The 16,558-nt window shown below is 38.4% G+C and overlaps 1 protein-coding gene across 3 annotated transcripts in view; it reads left to right on the forward strand.

Annotated features, from left to right (window-relative positions):
* Window positions 1-16,558, forward strand: part of LOC149086305 (uncharacterized) — a 190,067-nt gene that overhangs the window by 26,786 nt on the left and 146,723 nt on the right. The window contains exon 1 of one of the 3 annotated variants that reach the window (XM_089232329.1): window positions 14,353-14,516. The exons of the other annotated variants lie outside the window; for them this stretch is intronic. Within the exon in view, the coding sequence (XP_089088455.1) occupies window positions 14,452-14,516 (65 nt within the window). The 5' untranslated portion in view covers window positions 14,353-14,451. Of the gene's footprint in view, window positions 1-14,352; window positions 14,517-16,558 lie in introns of those variants that run through there. 3 annotated transcript variants of the gene reach the window in all.

The raw sequence follows: 16,558 nt of genomic DNA on the forward strand, positions 1-16,558 counted from the left end.
CATCCATCTTGTTTACCTGTCCGTTATGGAAAGCTTATTTTCATTATGATCCGTGTGAATATGTACACCGTGTGTACAAAGAATTCTTGGATTTAAGGGTTTTTTTTGTGATCGCGTTTGTCGCGCCATCTTTTCAATACATATGACTCTTTATTTAGTCTTTAATTATGACCCCAATGAAATTAAATTAAATGAACCTTAAACTTTATATTCGATTCAAATTTGAGAATTTTCAAACTCGCAAAAAAAGTGTTGAAATTCAAAATTTTGAATATGAAATGAAAAAATAAAAACTTTGCTTCTCTCGTGATACGGTCGGCCCTCGGTATTCACGGTTTTCGTATTAACGGTCTCTTCCCCAGTTTTCTCGGAGACACTGTTGCGATAAAAATTCTCGAATCGGAACAAAATATAAGTTGCATTGTTAAATAAACACTTAAAATATCCTTCCTGGTTTTTCTCGTGCTTCTGAGAATGTTTCTTAATCCCTACAGGCCACAAAGTGTGTGTTTATTTTTTCCCCATTATTATTTTTTGTCTACATTGTATTTTCTTGTGTTTTGACATTCAATGTGTTTTTTATACAGTCAAACCTCGTTAATGAGTCGCTCTTGGGAGAGCAGAAATATGACTTAGTAAGCGGAGTGACTCGTTAAACGGAGTAAGCCCTAGCTGTGCCAATTCCTGCCTGAGAACAATTGGGACTTCCAAAAAGTGACCCAGTAAGCGGAGTGACGTGTTAACCGGGTGACGCACTAACGAGGTTTGACTGTACTTTTGTCTCGTGTATGTATTTGAAATAAAAAAAAGACTTGTTTAAATGTTTCTAAAAGTGAAAAACTTTCAAGGAAAATTCGAAATATCGACAAAAGTTAACTTCATTTCTGCGCTTTACCGTTATTACGGCATCGAAGACTCCACAGTCATATCAAGAAATAAGAACTGAAATTCAATCAGCCGTTGATGTAGCCACACCTGCTACTATACAGCCCTGGATACCACATGTCTCTCATGTAGGAAGTGCTGTTTTCCCGTGAGTGTGATGAAAAAGGGTGTATGCACGTTATGTACTGCATAGCTTGTATACTATAACCGTCATTACTGAATCTGAAAATCCGTGAGCGTTGGGGGGAAAGAATACGTCACATCTCCCAGTATTTTTTATAAACAAAGTTTGACTAAGAATATACTTTTTCTAGATTATTTATGGAGAAGGTTTCACTGATACCACCATTGATTTCCACACACATTTTATTTCCATCTCCCCCTTCAGAAATTTTTTTCCTCATGCCCCCCCCCCCCCAACTCAAGCCAACCCATGGGATCTTATGTTATACACGTAGCTTCTACCACCCCCGGGACTTTTCCATCACCCCCAAGGGTCGATACGGCCCACTTTGAAAAACACTGATGTGGACATAGAAGAGAAATTAGAGAATTAATTAACAGCAACCGAGCTGACTGCTTCTGAAACCGATGCGATACCCTATGAAGATGTTTAAGATTGGCAAGTAGAAAACAAGTGAGCAACATAGCAAGGGCTCCGTAAATTTAAATCGGCAATGGAATTTTCCCATGAAATAGACCCGTCTGTGGTACGTTTTTCACATGTAGAAAAATTGGTAGAGGAATCCTTGTTACCATGCTCTAACAAATTAACTGAAATTTAGAAGAAACGGCCAACAGACATCATGTTGTTCTTTCAGAAAACATTGCCTAGAATCAGTGAACCCCCTCTACTTCTTCCATACAAACCGGATACTGTATAAACGAGATTCCTAAGGAAATATAAGTTCATGGTTTGAGTTATTCGCGGATTTTCCGTATTAGTGGCCATCTTCGGAACGTAACCCCCGCGAATATCGAAGGATGGTTATACTGTTGTTCTGTATACTTCATTGTCTGTAAAACGCAGAATGTGAAGTAAATGCATTTCATCAAGTAGTTTTCAGAGAAAACTAATATTGGGATGCATTCCCATGGCTTATAGTTTCTGGGTCATTTTACTTAGCCCCATCGAATGCCGCTTATACGCTGGATGGGGCGCCGAATAGGTGTCTCGCACTGGTGAGAATTCGGTCTCAAGCATTCTGACTAGGCCTCGTTATAGAAAAACATTGAATGCTATTTGCATATTCATTGGGAAACCAAGACATTTGCGTGATTTTGAACGTGACATGATTGTGAGCACCAGGAGTGGTTCCAGTAACTCCGAAGCCACTAATCTTCTTGGCTTTTCTCGTACAACAGTATGTCCAAGAATGGCAGTCAAGTCAAGAAACTTTTAGTGGAAAACGAGCTAGTGGATGGAAATCGTTTGTGAACGGAAGAGGTGCCAGGCGACTGACACGCATTGTGTGTATCATCGCAAAGCATATTCGCACGCTCTACAAGACGGATCTTGAAACGAATTGGTTTTGATAACCGACGGCCCACAAGAGCCCCTTCGATTTCACTGCAAATCCGAAGAAAACGGCTTTTCTGGACTAGCGAACGACGAAGTTGGACACTTGATAAATGGACACATGATAAATCTGACGAGTCACGATTTCTTCTCTATGACGTTGAAAGCAGGATCCGTGTGTGGCGCGAGCAGCACGAAGCCATGGATCCGGCATACCACGGGACAACTGTTCAAGCGGGTGGAAGTGGAATCCCGATCTGGGGAGCATTTTTCTCGGTCCTTTATTTCCATCGTAAACATCCGTCAATGCCAGCGCCTACCTCACATCGTTGCTAACCACCTGCACCCGTTTATAGCCATAATGTTTCGTGATGATGATAGCTATTTCCTGCAGGACAATGCACCTTCCCACGAGGTCAGAATTATCGCAGGTTGGATTGAGAAACACGATTCAGAGTTTCAATTGTTTCAATTCCCCCTCCCTCCCCCACCTCAGTAACCGATCTCAACCTGATTCAGCATTTGTGGAACGAGGTTGAAAGGTCCATTAAAAGCTTCGAAACATGACCTAATCTGAGGGAATGAAGAGCTGCCATTTCGTCAGGATGGGCTCATATTCCTCCTCAGCGGTGTTTCAGCAACTTGTAGAGTCCATGCCTAGAAGAATATCTGCTGTATCAAAGCCAGAGGAGGTCCCACACGATATTAGTGGTGAGTAGGTATTGAATATTAGGATGTTCATAAATTTGCACTAAAAAGGAAAGATGGAACCATCACGAAAGATGGAAATGAAATTATTTGTATTGTTGAGGAATTTTATAATACTCTATACAAACATGAAGAACAGGATTGAGACAGAGGAAAGGGAGCAGGAAGAAAAGAAAGTGGAGCAGAATTTGTACAAGAGTAGCACTTGTGCTGAAAAAGGAAGTCTACAAGGCTATAAGATGCATGAAAAAAGGGAAATGCCCAGGTGAAGATGGGATTTCAACAGACATCGTTCAAGAAGCGGAGAAGAATTTTCCAATATGTTAGCTACATGATATAGTATGTTAGCTGATATTATCTCTCCAAAACTCTTTACCGCCGTTTTAGAAGTGCTAAGGAAACTGGATTAAGACGAAAAGAACTGAAATAAATGGAGAATTTCTCAACCATTTGCGTTTTGTAGACGACATTGTTGTTATCAGCAGTAATCCAGACGAACCAAAAGAAATGATATAAGAATTAAGTTATGTTTAAGAACTAAAGTTATGTTTAACTCTTTTGCTTTGAAGAAGATCCTGCTCAACAACACAGAGATATAAGAAGTAGAAAACTATGTATACCTAAGACAAGAAATTACCATGGACAACGGAATCATTAATGAAATAATCAGACCGATCAGGATTGAATGGAACACTTTTGGCAAAAACTATGTAATTCTGAAGAGCCACATGCCATTATGCCTGAAAAGAAAAGTTTTTAACCAGTGCTAACACAACAAGTGTGTGCTACCAGCACTGACTTATGGAGCTGAAACATAGACACTCACAAGCAAGACGATACAAAGGCTACAGACAACACAAAGAAGCATATAAAGATGTATGTTAGGCATCACAAGAAGAGGTAGAAAACGAATCACTTGGATAAGAAGCCACACAAAGGATATGATATCATGGAAAGAATTAAGCGTCTAAAATGGAAATGGGCTGGACATATTGCAAGAAGACAGGACAACAGATGGACAACAAGTATTCTGGGTTGGTACCCCCGTGGTGTTAAACATCCGAGAAGGCGTTCCCACACAAGATGGATCGACGAGATCAGAACAGTAACTGGAGTCAACTGGATGCATCAGACAGAGTAAAATGGAAAAATCTCTGGAGGAGACCTTAATCCAGCAGTGGATTGAAAATGGTTGATGATGATGATGATGCATCAGAAGACAATTGCAAAGAAACCTGTAGGGGCCTGCCAGAAATATGGTTAAGATTATTGCAGAGAACGGTATTGGAATTCAAAGGGCTTATGATAACTACAGAGAACCAATCCGCTGGGATAATCTCAGAAACCTGTCTTGTCACCAATAAACACCGGGGACTAAATCAATTACGATGAACTAGAGAACTGTGTTGAAATAGTTTACAAAGAAAACACTGTGTTGGAATAGATAGGCGTGTCGTGATAATTACATTGAACCCTGTTGACCCATTTTTGACCGCTCCTACATTTTGTGACCAAATCGCACAATTTTTTTATATATGATACTGGCTACTTGCATAACACACTTCGAAGTTTCAAAACATTGTACATCAATTTAGCATGTTTTTCTTCGTAATTAATGTAAATTTCCAGTTAATTAATTTACTTTACTATTTTATTCAACGCACATTAATATCAGACATCAGTGATCTTTATGTATTGATATTAAGTTTATAATGATTTACGTTTCGCACAGTTTCAACGTGATTTGTATGCTGCTTGTGGCATCAGCGGATCCAGAGGGAGAGGGGGGGTGATTTTCACTGTGAATTGGGTGACCATACATCCTTCATTTTGTCCCGTATTTTCCGGAATAGTCCCGATTTTTTCTGTTTTTTCTCCGTTTCCAATTTTTTGCAAAAAAAAAAAGTTTTATTTTTTCCTATTTTAAAATCGAAGTTTTCTTGAATTTGTTATTTAATCAAAAACGTTTATGCAGTTAATTTTCAACGGATTGATTGAAAACGGAATATTATCACATAAGAGTTCTGAAAATTTCATGAATTATCACGTTGGTTTGGGGGGGGGGGTGATCATACCTATCACCCTCCCCATAGATCCGCACCTGGGGCGTATGGTATTACCATTGAAATTCAACTTTCACTTAATCCCATAGAACTAGAGCCGATCTGATAAGACAAATGTCAGATTCGGAATCAGTGCCTCAAAAGCAAGCACTATAAAATCACTGAAATTTGTTTAGAACAAAATCAGTATTGAGTAGTGTAATCAATAGCAAAAATCAGAAACCAAAAGTTATTTTGAATAGGTCAATTCATAACATAATAAGTTTGATTAAAAGTTTCCGATTGAGTCGTTGTAATTATTCTACTGTTTCTACCAGTCACACATTCGTCAAGCTACGATTTTTACATCCTTCATTGAAGCCTTTCACGCGTAACAGTTTCGATGAAAGTTCAAAAAAATCTGAAGAAATATTGCCGTTTTATTGGTCAACATGTAATCTGATTAAAACGACAACGTAAAATAACGATCGCGCAGTAAACCTATACGTACTAGATGCACCTTCCCTAAAAATATTTGACTTTAAGGCGAACAAATTGCCACATTTTGGCAAAAAAGTGTCGATTTGGCTAAAAAAAATTTCAAACAGATCTTATTTGGCTAATACTTTACAAATCTGGTGATAAATTTGCCAACATAGGGGACGAAGCTAATACGTAATTTATACGTAATAACAAGGTTATAATATCACACTACATGGGGAGAAAAAGCACCAATTATGGAGGAAGAAGGTAGAACTTGGCTTCTAATGGGCTTGAATATTTCAGTTAATTTTCAAGAAGTGACAACCCGCCTGCTGGCGAAGAAATGTACTTTCGTTCGGAGTTTGGCACATGACTGACCGTTAGAAAAATGACACGTCACAAAATTTCGAAACCTTATAACTCATTTAATATTCATCCAATCCAAAAACGGGAAACATTTTTCTATATTAGTTTTTAACAAGGAATTACGTGTATAATTATTGGGCGGTCGATAGTTACCACCCTGTATATAAAATTGATTTTCTGTGCGCGTGTGTGTATATTCTCTATACAAATCTGCAATTTTAGATCTGTCGTCGCCAAATTTCGCATACATACAAACAGGACCAGTATTGAACCATAAGATACTTTAAAAGTTCGTCAGAGCTGGGCAAATGCCCGAAATGGACAAAAACCTGTCGTGGAACAATGGTTCCTAGACCTCAACAATCACTTTGGGAATGTTTACTTTGGTTATCGTGGTTTCCCTAGAAATGAGTTTCGGATATGTACATGCCTTTACAATGGTTTGTCACATCTTTAATGCTGCCAGTATTATGTACAATAGTTTATGCCTTTATAATGGTTTGTCACTTTTTCAATCTTCCCATAAATTGAAGGAAACCCGGGCAGCGCCGGGTATTATAGCTAGTCTATATATATAAAATTGATTTTCTGTCTGTGTGTGTGTGTTTATGTATGTTCTCTATACAAATCTACAATTTTAGATCGATAGTCACCAAATTTTGCACATATATCAAATGGGACCCGACTTGAATGATAGGCTACTAAAATTTCGTCAGAGCAGGGCAAATGCCCCAAATGGGCAAAAAAATGTCGGGCAACAATGGTTTTTGGATCTCAACAATCACTTTCCGAACGTTTACTTTGGTTACCGTGGTTCCCTAGCAATGCGTTTCAGACGTGCATATGCCTTTACAATGGTTTGTCACTTCTTCAACGCTGCCAGTATTATGTATAATAGTCGGAGTATTATGTATAATAGTTTATGCCTTTATAATGGTTTGCCACACTCTCAGTGTGGCTTGCTTTTCAATACTCTCAGTACTGAGGCTTTTTGAATAGGTGTCATAATCATCATCGTTTTGAGGGCCAGGTGAAGGGTGATCCTCATAGAAATCAGTGTTAAAATTACCGATTTTACTGTAGAAGTTGCGGAAATTTGGTGGGGTTTTCTGTCACAATAATAATAAAAAATAGCATTGAATTCTCGATTTCTGAAATATTGAGTTCGCTTAGAGATACGAAGCTCAGGAAATTAAATATGAAGTAATTATCCAGGACCTACTTTCGAGCTGGATATTCATGCAATGGCATTGATTTAAACTTTTTATTTATATCTTCTCAAGCATGAACATTAATGTCTCCGTATTGTCTTTTAATATTGAACTGCATAAATTCATGTAATTTATGATGTTTTACAACTAATTATGGGCCCGTAAAAAGTACATTTTTGAAAGCTGAAACAAGCAGATAGGTAACTTGAAGTTCAAGTGGGGGAGGGGGGGGGGGATCAAAATACTTGGCACTCCTTAAAAAATATAAAAAAATTATTCATTTCTATGTTTCTTTAAATCTAGATTTTTTTTTCTTTCATGAGTCGCTGAGGAAGTCGCCATATTGGTTAACTTAGACACGGTGTGCATGTCCCTCAAAGAAAAAGGGAGATATCACGTGATCCAAAAAGCCTCATTCAAGAAAACTCGGGCAGCGCCGGGTATTATAGCTAGGCATTTGGCCAAAATAGACCAAAATCCTTAATATTTAGATTACAGGGTATAATCTATATCTATCATCCAGATTTATCTCCCGCATTTTTTTAATTATACAAATCCGCATTCCTCTACCATTTTGGCAATTGTGCAAGTTCGAAACATGTTCCCTTATTTATTTTTGTAATTATGCAAGTTGCAAAATGTTTTTCTTCATTTTTGTCGTTATACAAGTTCATATATGGCATGTTTTTCTCTCATTTTTTATATTGTGCAAGTTCACAACATGTTTTCTTTCCTATTTTTGTAACCGGGCAACGGTACCCGGGTATTATAGCTAGTACAATATAAAATAGAATTACAGTATTTAGTAATTTTGGGAAGAAAAAAAAATCATGAAAAAATGTAAAAACCGAAATAGGAAGAGTAAGGTTTTAAGGAGAAAAAAACGCAATATCACAAATACATATAATAATTCATAAAAAATATATATACAATACAGTAGACTCTTGGTAACTCGACACCTCCAAAAGTATCGATAAACATGTCGACTTAAGCGGATGTCGAGTTAGCGAGGTTTCACTCTAAAATTTTGTCCGATCGTTTTTGTGTACGTAATTATAAACATTCTAACAATTGTATTAAATAAAATGTTAATTCTCATTAATTTTAATTCGGGGTTGTTTCAAAAGGGAATCAAAACGTATAAAAAATTTACCTCATGAAAAATAATCAAGTACATTTGTTTCTTTTTCTTTCCGAAGAGAAAACAAAAATTTTTCTATACACTTTTCAATTTATACCGTGATTGTTCGGCTTTTTCCTGAAGAGCTTTTAGTGCATCGTGGAGAGATGGTGCAGATACTTCTTCATCTGAACTTTCTGATTCTATTTCTTCGAAACATGAATCACTTGCTTTGGGAGATTGATTCTAGAATATCGTCGTCTGCTAAAAGTCCTGAAGTTGCAAGATCAGAGTCGATACTCACAAATTCATCGTCGATACAATCACCCGTAGTGCTATTTATGCTTTCTTCACACTTAATCTGGGAGGAATCTTCAGGAGAAATAATCTTTTTATTTTAATTAATTAACTTTCTTTGGAGAAATAATCGTTCTCCAAAGACTCGGAACAAAAACCAACATGACGGAAGCAGTTCCGAATCGTGGCACTCGTACCTGAATTCCACGCAGAATCAATCATTTCAACTGCATCTAAAAGAGAAATTTTTGCGTCCATTCTAACATCCACAAATTCACTAATTTTTTGTCCGTAATTTTGCTGTAGAGTGCTGTAGTGGTGGGTTGGTAAGATACAGAGTTAGAGATGGGAAGAGTTCAGCGTACACGGGTTCAAATCCACCCACCTCCAAGTAATTACTTCCGCTGTGGTGGTCGAGTGGTTATAGTGCCGGACTCGTGATGCGAGGATCCGGGTTCGAACCCCACAGTGGTGGTCGGCTGAAGTTGGTTTTCTGTGGTTCCCAACTTCAAGGCGCAAATGCGAGCCGATCTCCCCGTTAAAAAGTCTCGCCACAGAGAGCAACAGTTCTACAACGGTAAATAATTCAATCATAACACTTCACTCATAGTTAGAAAAACTGGGGGCAGATGACAGCACTACACATAACAAGCATTACACGGAAACAAACTTTACGTCAGGTTGCACTACACGTACACGCACATTCCCGCATGTACCGATTCGTTGGGGGGTTCCGCGGGGGGGGGGTGCATGTGTGGTGTAGCAGTAGTAGGTAGGGCCTCCAAAAAATGGCTCGGGGATCCATGATGTCTTAGGTCAGCCACCTCGTTGGGCAATTTGCCTGTTGTGCCGTTGTATTTGTATTTTCTGTAAAAAGTTTTCATACTTAAGATAATTCCTAATTTCCTTGATTGAGATTTTTTGCGAAATTTTTTGCTTTCCTTGAATTATTGGTCCTGATAATGGGATTGAGTGAGATTGAGAGATTTGAATCACAACAGAGTTGCTTCCTCTACATCGCTGAATTCTGATTTCTTACGCGTTTTCTGCTTGGTTCATAAGAAAATTCAAATGCTGAAAAAAATTTCCATCATTTTTAGCAAAAGTTGAAATGGGTTCCGTGCAACTCCATATTCTTCGGTGAGTTCACTCTGAGTTTTCCTGATTCTAATTTTTCGAAAATTTCAACTTTTGATTTTAAAGTTAAAGTATGAAGTTCGCGTGGAGCCATTGCATTCACGGCCGTCGATACTCACAATGATAACCAAATGTCATATTCAGCGTCTAACAACAAGGCTCTTTAACTCTTTTTCTTTTACTCCTTCTCCAAGAAATCGTAAAACCGAGTTCCGCCAAAAGCATTCTCCGCAACAGACAATATCAAAACTTACAATAGATAAGATTTTTATCCATAAATTGAACGTATTGGACGTTGATAATTTCAACATCCAATAGGGATCATACCACACTTTAGGGATCATCCACACTTCTTTTGATCATGAAAAGAATGAAAGACCTGTCCTGGAAATGCCACTAAAATGATAGTCCGGCCAAGAGGCTTCAAACATTCATTCTTCACATGCACGCCCCTCTCCCCACCCATAGCGCAAAAAAGACACCCATCATAGACATATGGAACAAAGAAACAAAGGATTATCGAAGTTCCCACGGACAACGTCAAAAAATTCTTAGAATGGTAAAACACGGGCAATTGTAAAAACCAGTCGTAGTCGAGTTAAGCCAAACATGTGTCGAGTTAGAGAGTTTCCCCTTCATTGAAATTAGTATTGGGCCAACCAAGGGGAATAATAGATGTCGAGTTTCATCCGGATAGTCGTGTTATCCACGTGTCGAGTTACCGAGAGTCTACTGTATAATATAATGATGCAACGGGTAGGGGGTGCTTTATCACTTATATATAAATCACTTATATGATTTTCTGTGTGTATGTTCTCTATACAAATCTACAATTTCAGACGGATAGACGCCAAACTTTGCATATATACCAACGGCACTTGAACGATAGGCTACTTTAAAAGTGAATCAGGGCAGGGCAAACGCCCGGAATGGGCAAAAGAACTGTCGGGCAACAATGGTTCCTTTGCCTCAACAATCACTTTCGGAATGTTTACTTTGGTTACCTGGGTTCCCTAGCAATGCGTTTCAGACATGCATATGCCTTTACAATGGTTTGTCACTTCTTTAATGCTGCCAGTATTATGTGTAATAGTTTGTGTTTGTAATGGTTTGTCCCTTTTCCATTCCTCCCAGTAACTGAAGAAAACCCGGGCAGCGCCGGGTATTATAGCTAGTTACTTATAAAAAAATCTATAGATCACTATGAGATTATACGTGACTTGAAATGACACCGCGGTGTTGACAGCAATGGAATTTTAAATCAGAATTTAATCAGTCAATCAGTAGCGAAGAAGGGAGTGTGAATTTGACGATGAAATCAAAAGCGATTTTCAATATTGAATATTTGAAATAAGTATTGTTTAAGAAGTTTTTGGAAATCGAAAATAAGGAAGACTGTACGAGATCATTTGGAAGGATATTAATAAAATTCATTATAACGAGGAGAAGCTAAAATATTTTTTACATCGGATTATATGTATTGGATGTTCGTGCCGAATTTAAAGGTAAATAAAATTCTTTTTTCTTGATTATAAGTATGATTTGAAAAAATATAAATGCCTTAAGATATTTAGGTGTAGAAAAAGTTCATTTGAGGGAATGATCGTAACTTACTGCTAAAATTCTGATAGTTTTTTTTCGTAAGGAAATGATGGGAGCAATAGTGGTTGCATAATCACTTCCCCAGAGTGGCAGACCATAAAGTACGCGTGATTGGAGCATTGAATGATAATAGGTTAACAAAAAAAGGATCAGCTTACATATGGTTTCAGGTGGTATAAATTATAAATAATGAAACGGGGTTTTGTTTTTGATAATTTGTAATGCGAGAGCCATTTTAAATTTTGATCAATATATATACGAAGGTATTTTATGGTGAACATTTGCTCTAGACATGACAGTTACATGAATTATAGCTAGTACAAACTGGTTGCCGCTGTGGTGGTCGAGTGGTCATAGTGACGGACTCGCATCGCGGGGACCCGGGTTCGAACCCCACCGTCGCCACAGTGGTGGTCGGCTGAAGTTGGTTTTCTGTGGTTCCCAACTTCGAGGCGCAAATGCGAGCCGATCTCCCCGTTAAAAAGTCTCGCCACAGAGAGCAACAGCCCTACAAACAGTACAAATATTCAGTCACTACACATCACTCACTTCACTTCTGAGATGTAGATGGCAGCACTGAAAAATCATACACAACACTAGATACGCGCTCAGACTGTTAGGTACACACACTTACAATTCCGGCACAACTCGCTAGGTAGTAAATTGCCTATGGCGATAGACCTGAGTTGTGCTCGGTATGGATAAAGAAGAGAAAAAGTACAAACTGGTTAATGAAAAACTATGTCGTAGGCAACAGGTGGAATATATATATTTTGTTAGGAAAATTTAATTTTATAGATATTGATTAGAAGATCGTTAGCGATGAACAATTACGAACTGTTATTAGGTCGGCATTTATATTGTAGATAAGTGTTGGGGAGTCTTCTTGTGAATAAAATATAGCAGTATCATCAGCAAATGTGATGATTTTACCTTTAATATTTAAATTACAGAGCTATACTAACAATAGAATAATTATTGCATTTGGTTTTTTGAGTTGTGTTGGTGAGATAAGATTGAGGAAATTTGAAAGCATTGCCCCTAATTCCATAGGAATACAATTTTGAGAGCAACATTTTATTACAAGGATGACGTCACTCTCCGCTACCATACGAATGATTTTAACAACTAGCTGTTGCGAAGATATATTTTGGAAAAAGAGAGAAAATTCAACTTTCAGTGTACACGAGCTCCAAGGAAAGATTGAGGGATTCGGTGCTTCTGTAGTCTAGTGGTCTAGGGCGTTCACCCGGAAAGTGAAAGGACGTGGGTTCGATTCCCCGCAGGGGCAGTTGAATTTTCTCTCTTTCCAAAATATATCTTCGCAAAAGCCAGTTGTTAAAAACCTTCGTAACGTTTTATTATTTACACTAACAAATGCTTTTCTTATATCAAGAAAAATGCCTATTGTATTTCTGGATTGATCAACATTCATGTACACGTATTTGGACAAGTTTAAAAGAACAGATTCTGTGTTAGTTGGGATAGCTGAAGAATTATGTTGGGGTAGTTACAGAAAACCATTATTTGTTGCACGAAAAATCATGTGAAAATAGTCAAAGAAAACCAACTCTGCTGAGGTAATCAGGGCCGTGTTAAAAAGCATCATGAGACTCCGGGAAAATTGGCCCCTAACTGGCTGGACGGGCCTGCCTACAAAATTAAATGCTTAATCTCGAAAATTTTTGCCACATCTCATTTTCATGAGGCCCCCCAGGTCGTGGTCTGGTGGACCGACGCGTAAAGCCGGCACTAGGGATAACCAAAGAAACTTTTGGGACAGATAAAAAATCCCCGGAGAACCAAATTAGTTTAGACAGAGAATCGAGAACCGTGTTGGGGGATGGTTATATAGAATGCTATGTTCAAATAATTGCAGGAATTCCGTTTAAGGTAATCACAAAGAACACATTCTCTGGGGATAGCCACAGGAGGGTGTGTCATGATAGATAACGGCAAAGAACCAAATTTGTTAAGATAACCACTGAGAATCGGAATTAGTTTCAGTAATCATAGAATCATGGTAATAAGAGATAATGAGAGATAATCAGTAGCGCTTGAGATCAGCAGAAAATCATGTTGAAATAATAACAGAAAGAAGAGGGAAAACTAAGTCGAGATAACAAGAAAAAATAATAATGGCACTAACAATAGAACCAAGTTAGTCGAGATGACAAGAGAAACAAATTTTGCTGAAACAGCTCGAAAATCATGTTGGGATCATTACAGAGAACAGTGTTGTAACCACAGAAAACTGTATTAAGATAATTACGGAGAGCCGACTTTGCAACTTGTTCCAACCAAAAGAACGGTGTTATGATTGATATATCTTACAAAGAACCAAACTAGTTGAGACAACTACAGAACCACATGCTGAGATCCATAGAAAATCCTCTGGGGATAATCTCAGTTCACCGCGTTGGGATAACCGCAAATAACCAACTGTGTGAGTCACACTAGTATCGGCATTTCTAAAATATGGTGACCAAGTCAATTAAGGGAATATTGACTCTGCGTGCTCAAATTCATTAAACAAAAAGACCACAGCATATTTAATTTTCAAGCCTTTTCTAGAACTCTCCTTTCGAGCATACAAACGGACATTGACCTCTAGAAATGGACATTCCCATGCGCTATTCAACTGGTAGTTTTACTATTCCCGGAAGAAAATTACATTCATTTACATACGATAAAAACAACAATCTTAACAAGGGACGGACGCGGAAGTTCTTGAGAATCCATCCATTCGGGAGAAGAAAAAAAAATCCCTAAGGGGTTTCTAATGGCCATTCAAAATGAGCAGGAGAGAAACTTTTCCGGTATTTTTTCCTTCTCTCTTTGTTATTTAAAAGGGCGGGAAATTTCACCGACCAATGGCGATCGAGGAAGCGTCTGCGCATGCTTGGTGATCCACATTTCGACGTCCGGTTTCCGGGAAAAAAAACTAACAAAGATGGACGCTTCCACACTGAATTGCCCAAACAAAGTTTAGAAACTTCGGATTGGGTGAAAGTGTTTTTTCAGTGTGCGTCAATCGTTGATAACAATCGAAATAATTGTTCACCGATCGCTTTGCTCAAGATGGACAACAAGGACAACCCGTTCCAATTTGTGGTTGTCCAAGAACTTGAAGTCTCTCTGAAAAGGTAATGGATAATTAAATATCTTTTTACGGTTAAATTTTTATTTTAATATTACGTTAATATTGATGCTACGGTAAGTGTGATAAATCTGTTGCTGTGCATAGCAGTAGGTCATGATGCATAATTGTCGATCGTCTCGATAAGTTTGATAAATAAAGGCGATTATGCATACGACCCAACCGTCATTGTTAAATTTTGTAAATGCTTGAAATTTATCGCTATTACCGGTGACTACGCATAATATCCGCAACCATCGTTCATAAAGTGTTTGAAGTTATTATTATTGTTATTTTTAATGCTAAAATATCAAAAGATATACTGTAGAACTTCATTTATCCGAACAACTCGGTCAACCGAACACCTTTCCAACCCCTCAGTTTTCAGCTTTCTATAGTCAATGATGCTCAACAGGTGGTATGTTCTTGGAACTTGAACCCTCTTATCTCCCAACTCAATAGCTTCCTTCTAATGTACAGTAATTCACTTCCAAACAATTGTACTTTATATATTGTATCTGTGAGCTACAGATGTAAATAGGGGCGTATTCGGGTATAGCTTATACAAATACAAATACAACGCCACAACAGGCAAATTGCCCAACGAGGTGGCTGACTTAAGAACATCATGGATCCCCGAGCCATTTTTTGGAGGCCCTACCTACTACTGCTACACCCCAAATGCACCCCCCCCCACGGAACCCCCCAACGAATCGGTACATGCGGGAATGTGCGTGTACATGTAGTGCAACCTGACATAAAGTTTGTTTCTGTGTAATGTTTGTTATGTGTAGTGCTGCCATCTGCCACCATTTTTTTTCTAACTATGAGTGAAGTGTTATGATTGAATGATTTATCGTTGTAGGACTGTTGCTCTCTGTGGCGAGACTTTTTAACAGGGAGATCGGCTCGCATTTGCGCCTTGAAGTTGGGAACCACAGGAAACCAACTTCAGCCGACCACCACTGTGGGGTTCATAATTTTATGACATGAATGTCGCTCTCCACTTGTTAATACAAGATATACAGAAGACTGGATGTTGTGAAGATATTTATTATTTTAGATGTTAATTTTTTAAGGAAGGAAAAAACTCATCTCTGCCTCTACCGGGAGTCGAACCCGGGTCCCTCGATTGCCGGACGAGTGCTCTGACCACTAAGCTACAGAGGAGCTTTATGTAGTTATAAACGATTGACAAGCAAAAAAAACCGCGGAACAGATTCGTCTGCCATCTTTTTTTTCTTTGTCTCACGAATTCCTCTTAATCGTATGGGTGTGCTTTAATGAGAGGGAGGAGCGCGTCTTCTTGACAACAAAAAGTTTTTAATCACGGTTTTTTTGGGGGGATATCATTTGTGTCCGAATTTCAATTTATTCCTTTACGTTATCGAATTAGTTCTGGAATCGATTTACCAAACCTTTCACTTTTCCGGACACCTTTCGGTCCCGATGTGTTCGGATAATCGAGGTTCTACTGTATATTATTGCTTACCAACTATTTCTCGGATTTAATTCATTTCTTAGCTTATAAGTTAGACTATAAAACGATTATAAAAATACCACACGCGCATATCTGTGACAACACCATGAACGAGAGATCCGTCACTTGATACAGTAAATAAGCGACTAAAATCGAAAAGAAGAGCACGTTTCCTGAGCTGCCGTCGTCTGCTAAAAACGGGCGTGATCAGTGACGTCACGCAGTAGCTCCGAGATTCAGATTTTATATACATCTGTCCGCGGACGGTGATTACGATTCGTCCGTTGACGAGACAAAAGAAAGAAAAGAAAGATTGCCTGGATTTTCCAGGCTCGCCCGACTTTCGGGAACGCTCTGATGTCTATCGGATGGGGAGCGGGGCGCGTCTGGTAATAAAAGTTTAAAAAAAAAAAAGTAGCTCCGAGACCACGCCAACTCAGCCAAACTGGCAAACGTGACTTCAAAGGGATGAAGCAGTTCTTATTACGTAGTCCAGACATCAACCCGTGTTTAACAACCAATGAAAGTTAAATTATTGTTAGGGCTTCCCATCATCAAAATCTGCAAGT

This window comes from Pholcus phalangioides, unplaced genomic scaffold (genome assembly GCF_987345545.1).
Source record: "Pholcus phalangioides strain wild (caught in Gottingen) unplaced genomic scaffold, Ppha-v1.0 ptg000005l_1, whole genome shotgun sequence".
Taxonomy (NCBI): Eukaryota; Metazoa; Arthropoda; class Arachnida; order Araneae; family Pholcidae; genus Pholcus; species Pholcus phalangioides.